Source organism: Prosopis cineraria, unplaced genomic scaffold, assembly GCF_029017545.1.
Source record: "Prosopis cineraria cultivar Desert tree isolate PC_DT_omini unplaced genomic scaffold, ASM2901754v1 PC2, whole genome shotgun sequence".
NCBI classification, from domain to species: Eukaryota; Viridiplantae; Streptophyta; class Magnoliopsida; order Fabales; family Fabaceae; genus Prosopis; species Prosopis cineraria.
In genome coordinates this window covers 10,951,474-10,963,280 of record NW_026555333.1, presented here as the reverse complement: position 1 = coordinate 10,963,280, position 11,807 = coordinate 10,951,474, and the positions used below count along the sequence as shown (strand labels likewise).

The following is an 11,807-nucleotide window of genomic DNA, read 5'->3' as shown; positions in this document are numbered from 1 at the left end:
TCAATCGAATATGCCCTTTTAACGGCAAAAATCCAACAAGCGCGCCCATATATCAACCAACCTATCGCCTGCTCCGGGGAAAAAATTTAAAGTATTTTTTAAAAATTATAAAATATTTTTAATTTTTTAAAATATAATTATTATCTTTTTTTTTAAAATATTTTTATTAATAATAAATTTATATTTATTATAAAAATAAATATAAAAAAAATAAAGTTAATTAAAAAGTAAGTAACTACTTTATTAAGAGGTGAGATTCGATTAAAAATGTTTTATATTTTTCAATGGAGGGGCTATCAATTATTTGAAAACAAAGATTATTATTCTAATTAAATTAAATATGTTTAATTATTTTAGTTTTCAATTTTTTTCATAATGCATATACCAATTTTAAATTAAGAAATAACTTCAATATTGTTAATATAATAAATAAAATAATATTTTAAGGAATTTAGGGTCTTTGTTTTGTAAATAATTATGCTTCCTTTTTAAAGTTGAAATTCGTAAGTTTTTAAAAATTTTCCTTTTTAGGTATTTTTCTTATTTTATTATTTTTATAAAATATAAAATCTTTTAATTTTTTTCAAAAATAAATTTTCCAAAATTTACAGATCTTAATTTCAAAATATTTAAATTTAAATCCACTCCAAGTTTGGTTTGGATTAATAAAAAAATATAACTTTAATTTATGTACTTTATTCGCATTTTGCTATTAATCTCTATATTTTTTTAATATCTTTGGTTTATGTACTTTTATTTTTTATTATTTTAAATCTCTCCATAAATAAAATAAAGTGACCTTAGAAGAACTTAAAATAATAAAAAAATAAAGATACAAGAATCAAGAATATCAAAAAAAGTATAAGAACTAATAATAAAATACAAAGACCTAAAGTTATATTTTTTCATAAAAAAATAAGTAAAGAGGAAAGATTATTAAAAAAAAATACTTTCAAAAAAGGTGAAATAAGAATTTTTAAAAAAAAATTCCATCCATATTAAAGATAAAGTGTTTTTGTTCTTTTTAAGTTGGAGAGACAAGCGCTAGACTTGAGGACCAGCTTTGAACTTTTAAGCTTTGATTCGTGCTGATATTATCCCATTATATCACAATGTATACTTTAGTGTTTTTTTATTAAAATAAAATAGAAAAATATTTTATTAATGAGGGTTAGATATAACAAAATGAACTATTTTATGACAACTTGACGAAGTTCAAATCAATGGTCAACCTGCTTCAAATAGATTCTCCCAATAATTTATTAATTTCAAGAAGGAAAAATTAAGGAATTATTTCGTTTCTATTCTCATTTTTAATTTTTAAAAACTATTTTATAATATAGTTTTTAAAATTATTTTTCAAAACAAAACAATATAAAAATATGTTTGGTTATGTTAATATAAAAATAATTTTAAAATTAAAAAATAGTTTGATAATAATTATTATACATGATTAACGATGATAATTTATGATAAAAATTTGTTAATATAATTACAATTTTCAATAATAAAATGTAATATATATTTTAAAATAATAAAAATAAAATGAAAATAACTTAAAGTTATTTTTATCTTTCTGTTTTTAAAAACAAAAAAATGAAAACAGTTTTGCAAAGAAGTAAATAAAAACACTTAATCAAACAAGTTTTTAAATTTTTTTTTGTTTTTAAGAAACAAAAAACAGTTTTTAAAATCAAAAAACAAACATGCTCTAATACATCAATTCTTATATTTTATTAAGTTTTCCATCAAGTTCCTAATTTTTTTCCCTTTTATCACATTCTTGTACTTTACTCCGTCTAAGGCATCCATCCTTCGGCTTGAAAAACAGTGAGTGCAGCAACGCGTTGAAGAGTGTAATGTGGCAGCGAAAAAAAAAAAAAGAAATTAAGAATAAGTGCAAGCTTGTTCTATATTTCTTATTGGTTTTTTTTTTCAATTATTATTATTATAGTTGTATGTTTCAAGGCAATCAAGGATCTCTTCGATTTTGAAGACCTGGGAAGGGGCAATTTTTCTCGAGGGAGAGCACATACGAGTCCCTTTTATAGTATTTCTTCCTTTTTTCTTGAAGTTAGCGTGGCATATAGCCAAAACTCGAGATACAATTTCAAAACTCAAACCAGGGGAAAAAAATACGTTGGAGAGCAGGGTAATGGCTCTGGAGTGGAAATGTTTAGGGTTAAAACAAAGGAACGAGAACCAGTTTTCAAGAGGAAGCACATAAAAGAATCTATTCAAGAGCATGAGTCCTCCTAATTTCATTAAAAAAAAAATCTAAGCTTAACTCAGGGGAAGACCATGTTCTTCAAGAAGAGAGGGAGGGATCCGTTCGAGAGTTGAAGATGTTACATGGCCATTCGAGGGTCTTGATCAACTTAGCCCAAAAAACACAACAACTTAAGCTTAAAAGGCTCAACTTTGTGTGGAAATACATGTCCGCTCATTCACCTATCTCAAGCTAGTGTTTGGCTTTGATGTCATCTCCACTCAAAAATAACGCCGATGCAATTCAAATCTTCAATTTCAAATTTGAACCAGAAATCCCACAACAAGAAAGCAAGGGAGAAAGAAAACCAAAACCACGTGCTTTTGAAGCTGATATCTTTCTCACTTAGGGTATATTTAGTTAAGAGTTTTTAAAAAAGGTGAAAGAAGATGCTCTCCTCTCCTTATTTGATTAAAAAATTTTGAAAGGCTCTCACCTTATATTGCTCCCCTCCAAATTAGGGTTTTTTGGAAGGGAGCTAATTTTTTTGACGATTTTGCCATTATTTAATTTTTAATATTATAAGCATACCTATAATTTAAAAAACTCTCCTTCAAATCAAATTGTATTTTAGTTTTAGACCTTGATTGACCTTATTGAATTTTTTTAAAAGAAGTTACATTTCATCATATTTTATTGTATATTTAGTTATTTATTTTTTATAAAAAATTATTATCGTTATAATTATTGGTTTGATTTTTTCTTCACATATTGACAATATGATAGAATGAGAGCGAAATTTTAAAAAATCATGTAATTTAAATTAAGGTGTAAAATTATTTTATATAAAAAAGAAAAAAATTTAAACTAATGTATAAGGATGTAATAATAAATTAGTTATCATCTCCCCTTCTCTCCCTCCTGAACCAAATAAAGAATTATTAAAAACTATTTTTCTCACTTCAAACAAAATTAAATAAGATAATATTAAAGCTTTTTCCTCCCTTCGAATCAAACACACTTGTAGACGCACACAACATTGACATTCCTTCCGACTTCTCAAAGTATAAGAAGACAACTGAGCAACCTGAACCAGAATAACCAAGATAACCGGACTTATATATAAAGGCCCACCCAAGCTCATATATCTGTGTTATAATTTGTCCGCACGTATGCACATTCATCAGCCACATAACTAGTCATTATTTAACGTTCTAATTCTTTTAAAGATAGATGCCTCAAAACCAAGTGAACTTGATAAAAAAGAAAAATACCAAGGTCCTAATTAAAAATTCATAAATTCAGTGAAATTAAGAGGGCTGGCACAATAGTTCTCCCTTTTAATAGCATCCCTCCCCCTGTTGCCTTTGGTGATACTACTGTTGAATAGCACCAAAATTAATAAAAACTATATTTTACAGTAAAGCGCAACCTAGGTCGTCTCCCTAAGAGTCAATAGAGCAACTATTTGAATTATGGTTATGAAAAGGTAAATGATGGGGGGTTTTTTTATGATGAAATTAATAAAAAAAATCTAAATTAAAATTAGATAAATAACGAAAATTCAACTGAGAAAATTATCAAGAACAAGCAACGCAATCAATCACAACCCAATCACCTAAATTTAACCTTCCTCGTCCACGAAATAAATTAATTTTATTCAACTTTATTATTCTGGTTTCATTATATATTTCTCAAATTATCATTCAAGGATTAAACAAGAAGTTAAGTTATAGATTAATTGAAATCTCCCTTAACCCACAACCTAACAATTGTTTTATAGCCACACCAAAAACAAAGCATGGATAATCACCCAAGCCAAGCCAAATTACTCTTACAATGCTATATCAATCGATTATAGCAATTAAAACCTCAGATAAAATTTATAACCCAAAAATTATGCAGTAGAGCTACTCTAATCAGCAATAGCAATTAAGGCATAAAATTTAGAGGTAGAGAGAAGAAGAGTAAATTGAAATAAAGTTAGAATAAAATCTCCCCTAAATATTAAAGACTCTGATTAAAATTTAGGATCATAGTTTGTGATTGATCACACCAAGAAAATTAGCTCTCCATAGAACTAAAAATCAAACAACATAAGATAAGAAATTGAGAAGCCATGCTGGAGGAATCGAAGAAAAAGTGAACCGCAATCGCCGCTATCCTGTGATTTTTTTCCATGATGCCTCTGGTTCTTTCTTTTTTTCAATTCGTCCAGTGATGCCTCCGTGACGCGTCCGTTCCTCTCTTTCATATATATATATATATATATATAATGTCATGCGCCTCTCCTGCTGCGTCTCTTCCAAAAGAAAATAAAATCTAATAATTTACTAAAATGATAAAATTATCCTAAATAACCCTAATTAAAAACTACACTAAAATACTCAAAGTAAATTTAAACAAAATTTTAAAGATTTAATTCTTGATTTGATCTCTAAACATGCCCAGATTCTTCTTATCCAAAATATTCTCTATCAATATCTTCCAAATTGAATCTAAGAAATCTGCACAAATAAAATAAAATTAAATAGCACCTGTGCAAAAATATTAAAGATATTATTTATATTTTAAAATCAAAGATTTAGTTAGTTAAAATTCTAAAACTGAATATTAGCTAATAAAATCAAATAATATCTCATTAAACTCAATTAGCCTTAAATAAATATTTAAAAGTCTAAATTAAAAGAATAAAAATATATAAAATTATCATTTATCATTTGGCTATTAGCATTTGTACTATGCTTGTGGAAACAAAAAAGTGGGAAAGAAAATAACATGTAGAACTCATATGTTTTTACTTTCAACTCTCTCTACAAATATAAAAATATTTTGAAGAAAAAATTTTATTTTTAAATTTACTTATCAACTTTAAATTTTATATTTAATAATAAAATTTTATTAAACAAGTAATATATTTAATTTTTAAATTAATTAGAAAAATGTTAATTTTAAATTTTCAGTTAAGTTCCTTATATTTAATTGTAATATCAAAATTTTAATATTATTATGTATTTAATAATTTAATAAATAAAACTATAAATTGGATAAAATAATTTTTGGTCGATACTGAATAAAATAATTTGTAATTATATTTTTATTCTATCAATATAGGATATAAATTATTATATATATAATGTATTAAGATATTAAATTTTATTATATATAATATTTTCATAAATAATAATTATTATTTATATAGAATTAATAACTTTTTTTCTTTCCTATTTTCTTTTGCTGAGCTCAGCACGGTAAAAGAAAAATTCTTCTCTTCGCTTCCTCTTCTCCAATTTTTTCTCCTTTCCAATTTTCCTAACGAGCCAAACGCAGCATTAGCATTAGCGCATGATCCTTGTACAGGGGGGAAAAACAACACTTTCAGAAAACTCGTGCATCTTGCCACGCGAAAGTAATAACATTGTTATTATTAATGATAAGTAATCCTCCACATAACGGCACTGGCAAGCAACTTGCCGTCTGTATCTTGAAAAGAAAAGGGTCCGCGAAAGAAATATGAAAAATAAATAAAAAAAAGGAAGTGGTAATAAGTGGTGACAGGCAGCATCATGGAGTCTGGGTTTGGCCAATAAGAACATCCTTGTAAGGAGTAGGAGAAGGCTCGGCGATTTTGTTGGCGTCTGCCACCTGACGCCCTCTCCTCCTCTGATCTTCCAGAATCAGAGGGACCCGTCCTTCCTGTGCCCCTCCCCGAAGCTTCTCCAGCCTCAGTCCATCCGTTTGTTGCATCTTGAACACTTTCACTACATTTGTCATTCCACCCATGAACAGCAACATGCTTCCAAAGATCTCAAGCCACACCCAAGTCCCGCCCTGCATCCATCATTAAATCAACCAATAGTCATCAAACTACATCTCATCAGAAGTCATCATCATCATCCACCACACTCTGCCATGAGACACACACACACACACACACACAGAGCAGATGCATGTTGCTCTCATCGTATATCCCACACAGCATGTAGCTAGAGAAACTATAAACTGACCATTTCGAAGTCAGGATTTTCTATTTTGTGGTTCAACTTGATTCATATCCAATATCTGCCATTTTGTTGATCAAATGAATTAGACCGAAGCCACCAAACCACCTCACTCAGTTTCTAGAATATAGGTTGAAGCCACAGCTCAACCAAGCTTGTATAAGGAAAAGAATCTATGGCTGCTTTCACGAACACTTGCATCAACATTAAGAACGACTTGGTCGTTAAAAGTCTGCTAGCATATTAGTCCTTTTATGAAGTCAACCAGATAATGTTCAAAGGGTTTGTTGCAACTCAGGATCAAACTGTCGATTTGGTCTTTTCTCAATAACACAAATTAAATACTGTGGGCTTCGGTATCTTGATCACACATTCTAATATGAGCATATCGTTTATTTCTGCTGACTAATATGCACGCACCATTTGCCAGACAGCAGGGATATTAAGCAATAAGCAACTAAAGGAAATAGAATCATTCATAGAAGACAACTTACAAGCAAGTGAAGGCCATGGCGGATCGCGCCAGACTGCTCATAGTAATTGAGAATAGCAGCAAGCAAGAATAACAGACTCCCCATCAGAAATGGGATGTGCACACTCTGCTGCAAGATTTGAACATGCCCGTCCGCTCTCTCATAGATTTGGCATGAATTGTGGATCGATCCTATCGCCCATAACACAGGCCCGGCGAATAGCAAGTTCAGAGCATGCCTCTCTAATTTGAAGTAGCCATATCCTTTCTCCTCCTTCATTTTGTGCAATAACAACCACCCTTAAGGTAAAAAAAATGTAAATTTCACAAATTATCAATATCTAATTACATAAGAAGTGCTTGCGATCAGGCTATCGTGACAATTTCAACGAGACATGTAGGGGAGCTACACACTGTAGTTTAGTCGTTCAAGTGGGTCCACTGGTTCGCCAACATGTTTCTACCTAAGTCTTATTGAGAAATTGTAAAAACAAAACTCTTCCAAAAAAGTTGAGAAAAACTTCACCCATGTTTTACCTTTTTTGTTTTGGCCAAAATCTATGTTTTACCTGAATGAAAATGAAGAAAATCCCTAGAAAGGAGAGAAGCGAGCCCACAGCCACAGTTACTGGAACTCCGAACTCGACAAGTGCGAGCTGAAGGTCGAACTCCATCAAGGTTAACTGAAAATCGGTTCCGGCTAGATGCGCGATTAGATCGTGGAAATTGACGATGAGGATGAGGCCGAAGGCAATGAGTAAAAGGACGAGACCGGATTTGGGTTCGGAGGAGAACTGAGCCGCAAACCCGCAGGTGAGTACTACGGCAGCGAACAAATAGAGACCCGCATTGATGTACTCGTAGCGGTTCCGGGTCATCCCGGGTCCATAGGTCCGGAAGTCTCGTGCCGACGCGAGCTTCACCATTCCGATCAGAAATTCCCAGTGCATTGAGAAACGGTGCCTGGGCGCGGTCGAGAAAGACGGGAGAGGGACCGCGTTTGTTGTTACGGAAGCGAGAGAGAGGGACACGTGGCGTCGTGCATGGAGTTCCGAGTTCTGTTTTACACTGTGACACGTGGAAGAACTGGAACTCCCTTATGATAACGGACTGTTCCCTTATGATAATGGACTGCCTATGTCCCATTTAGCTCGGGCTGGATTCGAACTCTCACGCTTCAATCTTCGCGAGCCTAGCTAGCACATCGATGATCAACAAAAAGTAAAAAGGAAACAAGGAATAATGGCGGGTTGATTTCTTGTTTTGATAACAGTTTTTTTAAATAAAAAATGTTTAAAAATATGTTTTTAGTTATGTGTCGTGAAAAAAATTAAATTTATAATAAAAATAAAACAATCAATTTTTTATTATTAATAATATATTAATAAAGCAAATATTCTAATATATTTTTAAAATAATAACTCGAATATATTTTATTTTTTTAATTTATTATTTCTAAAACCTATTTTAAAAATTTACTCGAATTGTTTTACAAACATAAAAAAATAATCAAGCACCCCCAATATCATATTTTGATTCTCAAAATCTTGTTTCCATTTTAAGGAGGATCTGCTCTGGTGCCTTTCGTTTTGGTTGCTTTAGTGATTAAGTAGAAATGTATATTTAAGCACATGGTAGATTGGTACGGATGTACCGGTTTATGAACTGGATAATAATGCAATTGGTGTGGGACGACGATACCATATCATAAGACGACAATGAGGGGCGAAGAACGAGGACGAGGGTGCGCGCAGTAGAAAACAGCTGGATGATTGGAATGTTGAGAAGTGCTGGGATGCCAAGCAATGTGAATCCAAGCTAGCCATAGACTAGGACCGGTGTGGAGAGAAAGAGCATTGACACTCAAACGCACAATTCGTGAGACCGCCAAACGCTCAAGAACGAGAGACGGGGCCCTGATGTAAATTACAAGAGAATAGTTGAGAGTGACGCGTTTTTCACAGAATCAAACCAAGCTTGCAAAAACTTTTGACAGTCCCTGTCCTCGTTTGTGCATTCGAGGGGCTTCAGTTTTAGACAAGTTTACTGTTTGAGACTGGTAACATTTAATCATCGCAACTTCATCTTTTGGTTCCCACCCCCAGGTTTCATTGTCTAGCGTGTCCACGTCCTCCTCCCTGCCATACTAGGAAATCTATGTTAAAACCTATCTTTATAGACAAAATTAAAGTAAAAATTAAGATTTACATTTAGAAACAAAAGAAGCATTGCATTAGAATCACCCATAACACACTGATAGTAAAACAAGAGCAAGAGTCATCTACTTAACTTCATATATTTAATATATTTATATGCAATTAAATCATGGCAAGTAAACCTTAATATGTTAACTAAATTAATAACAAAATTTTATTATAGTATAAATAATTTATAAAAAATTCATATATCTTGATTTAATTGAAAACAAAATCAAATATTTGACTTCGATCAAATATATATATATATATATATATATAAGGTTAACTATATATATTTTTTTAAATGAAATGCTGCTTTAATTGGAAGAAGCCCTGCAGTAAGCAGAAGAATTACGCACCTTCAACTTTTTTTTTTTTTGGGGTTTCCAACACCGACTACACGGAATTCAAACCCAATGCCTGAATCCCACTTTTTTTTTTCAAACGCCAAAAAGAAGGAAAAAAAATGGAGAGAGAAAGAGATAGGAATGTCAAAGCACTGCTTATACAGGCTTGGTGACAAATTGTTGGTGACTCATAGGTTGCTATTGGTTGTCGCATGTGAATTTGGCCGCTTTCTTTCAATTAAATCCTGGAGCCTCGAAATAACTTTTCTGTATTCTGGAATGTGGTCATGAACTTTATCCCAATAGTTTAATAATAGCTTGCACAATCATTCTGGTTCCGTATCTGATTTTGTTGCTCGAGTTGTATATATTAAGCTACATGATACTGTTCGATGGATCGCGTGCATCCCAACTATATGTATTTATATATATCATAAAAAAAGTATCAGAAGATTCTGAAGTGTTGAATTTGAATGTCACTTTATATTATTTGGCAAGTTATACTCCCAAATACAAACAAGCCATGCGTTGGAAACTTGAGCTGGGTGGCAAAAACCAGTTCTCAGGGAAACAAAGCACGTCCCCATGTATTAGGAAGCACACTAACTTTATGCGATAATACGATCATGAAAATACTAGCTCTGAACAATAAAGAAGACTTTATTTTTCAAGACCCAGACAGGAAACCGAAAATTGTTTGGGCAAAATTTTCAGCCTTGTCGTTGATCAGGAGTTGGTCTTGCTTGGATCATTTGTGATCTTCATTTCTAGTTCTCCTTTTTCCAAATCCGCCATTATTTCTGAGCCTTCCTTTACCACATCTATCTTTTCCAGGTCCTGCCCGTTTGGTTCTTCAGCGACTTTTCCTTTCCAGTACTTGCAGTGAAGTACAAGTTGCAGAATGGCCAGAGGAGCTCCGATCACACTTGGTCCCTGTCAAAAGTTGGGAAAGTGATCTGTTAAATCAACATGCTCAATCGATCTTCTTCTGAGCTTTAGGAAACCAAGAACAGTAGAAGAGACCAGAATACGAACCGCAACGAATATGTCGCGGATCAGAAGTCCGTATGTCAACCAAAGGACACTAGCCAAGAACGAGCACAGCGATAATGGCAATGGCATGAATTCCACGCTCTTGCTTTGTATAACTTTTTTCTGCAAAACGAAATCGAAATTGTGTTATACAATCCTCTGTTTCTGGCTTGGTCAGTCACTCAAGTTAAAGAAGACAATATAATCTTACTGTAATGACTGCTAACTGACTTACCATGACAACAAGAGGAGATGCATACATTGCCACTGAAACACCGAGGCCGATGCTACCCACGAGAAGCTTCCTTTGACGACTGTCATGGAAGGCAAAATTTGAGACGATAGCGATGATGCAAAACGCTACGATAACTGGCATCGCTGTCAAGGCCACCTTCACCTGCAATGTACACGGGATATATCAGAAGCCATGTATTTTATACCGAATCTGCGATTGGGCAAGCAAATATAGCAAGTTTTATTTCTGCAGCAAGTTTTTGGTAAGTCTTGTATCGTCTTCTTGTGCATGCAAGTTATCTGTTTGCAGCCAAAGCAAATACTGACTTGTTTAACGAAAGCTATGCGTTTTTGTTTGCATATGAACAAGGGAAGAACTTAGGCTATAGAAGAGAGTTGAGCTAGCAAGCAAGTTATTACCTTTCCTTTTGCAGAAGCATACCAGAAGTAGATGAGAACGTAAGATAACTCAAGAACAATCCCAACGCCATTGACCGTGACCAGAGGGAAATTTTCCCATTTGTAGCTCACAACAGGTAAGCCATACCATGTGAAGAGGAGACAGTTCAGGAGTCCGATGATGTAAGGAAGACATGAAAACTCCTCAGTACTTTTCTTCCTTATGACCCTTTTGAAAGTAACCCTGCAGAAAGAAACCGCGAAGAGCTCTTTTAAGTAATGTTTGATTTCCACGGCTGCAAAAGGGAGAAAAGAAGAAGCTCTGGAGAACTAATTGAAGGGAAGTTTATAACATACGTTGGAGCAGCATAGAGGGATACCGAAGCAGCATTCCCTGCAAAACAAAGAGGGAAGAAACAGAAGAATGAATCACCTTTTGTTGAAGATCACTCGCACATCAATCAGTAATACTGTATAATGATTAGACATCAGACTACTAAGAATGAAGCATTACCAAGAACTGCAACGGCCATGCGAAAACTCTGTGCCATCTTTAGTTCTGTGATATGTAATGAGACGAGATGAAGAATGTATGTTATGAAGAAGAGCTCGGAGGCTGCTGTATTTATAGCTCGTCGAGAGTACTGTTGAGCGCCTAGTGGCAAATTTAATAATGTCTCTCTTTGAAGGAAAAAGAAAAAATAGAATATTTTATCGAAAGAAAGAGAAGGTGCTGTCTCCGTCTTTTAATTAATAAACTTGTCGACGCGAAACTTTGCTCAATCGGCTTGCTCTATACACAAGAGGCTACTACCTAATTCCCCTATTAATTTTCATTTCTAGTTTCATTCTTTGGAGGATAACGATACAGTACAGGCACAGAATGCGCGTAAATGGTTCTACATGGCACCAGAA

The 11,807-nt window shown here is 33.0% G+C and overlaps 2 protein-coding genes across 2 annotated transcripts; both read right to left on the bottom strand.

The window, feature by feature from the left end:
* Positions 1 to 5,592: 5,592 nt before the first annotated feature.
* Positions 5,593 to 7,664, bottom strand: LOC129303923 (uncharacterized). Its single transcript, XM_054943509.1, has 3 exons — positions 7,252 to 7,664; positions 6,705 to 6,956; positions 5,593 to 6,040 (listed from the first exon to the last, which is right to left on the bottom strand). Exons 1-3 carry the CDS (start codon positions 7,630 to 7,632, stop codon positions 5,774 to 5,776), a joined length of 900 nt encoding a protein of 299 aa, XP_054799484.1. The 5' UTR covers positions 7,633 to 7,664; the 3' UTR covers positions 5,593 to 5,773.
* A 2,026-nt stretch (positions 7,665 to 9,690) lies between these two features.
* Positions 9,691 to 11,474, bottom strand: LOC129304184 (bidirectional sugar transporter SWEET3-like). The gene is made up of 6 exons (XM_054943873.1): positions 11,407 to 11,474; positions 11,250 to 11,286; positions 10,914 to 11,136; positions 10,495 to 10,656; positions 10,263 to 10,382; positions 9,691 to 10,160 (listed from the first exon to the last, which is right to left on the bottom strand). Exons 1-6 carry the CDS (start codon positions 11,441 to 11,443, stop codon positions 9,954 to 9,956), a joined length of 786 nt encoding a protein of 261 aa, XP_054799848.1. The 5' UTR covers positions 11,444 to 11,474; the 3' UTR covers positions 9,691 to 9,953.
* Between the last annotated feature and the right edge of the window lie 333 nt (positions 11,475 to 11,807).

Excerpts from the sequence above, each read along its gene's own strand:
- LOC129304184 (XM_054943873.1), bottom strand. The coding sequence starts at position 11,443 with ATGGCACAGAGTTTTCGCATGGCCGTTGCAGTTCTTG. Across the intron at positions 11,137-11,249 it reads TCCCTCTATGCTGCTCCAAC|GGTTACTTTCAAAAGGGTCA; the intron begins GTATGTTATAAA and ends TTCTTTCTGCAG. Across the intron at positions 10,161-10,262 it reads TCCGCGACATATTCGTTGCG|GGACCAAGTGTGATCGGAGC; the intron begins GTTCGTATTCTG and ends AACTTTTGACAG.
- LOC129303923 (XM_054943509.1), bottom strand. The coding sequence starts at position 7,632 with ATGCACTGGGAATTTCTGATCGGAATGGTGAAGCTCGCGTCGGCACGA. Across the intron at positions 6,957-7,251 it reads TTTTCTTCATTTTCATTCAG|GAGGAGAAAGGATATGGCTA; the intron begins GTAAAACATAGA and ends CACAAAATGAAG. Across the intron at positions 6,041-6,704 it reads GCCATGGCCTTCACTTGCTT|GGCGGGACTTGGGTGTGGCT; the intron begins GTAAGTTGTCTT and ends TGATGGATGCAG.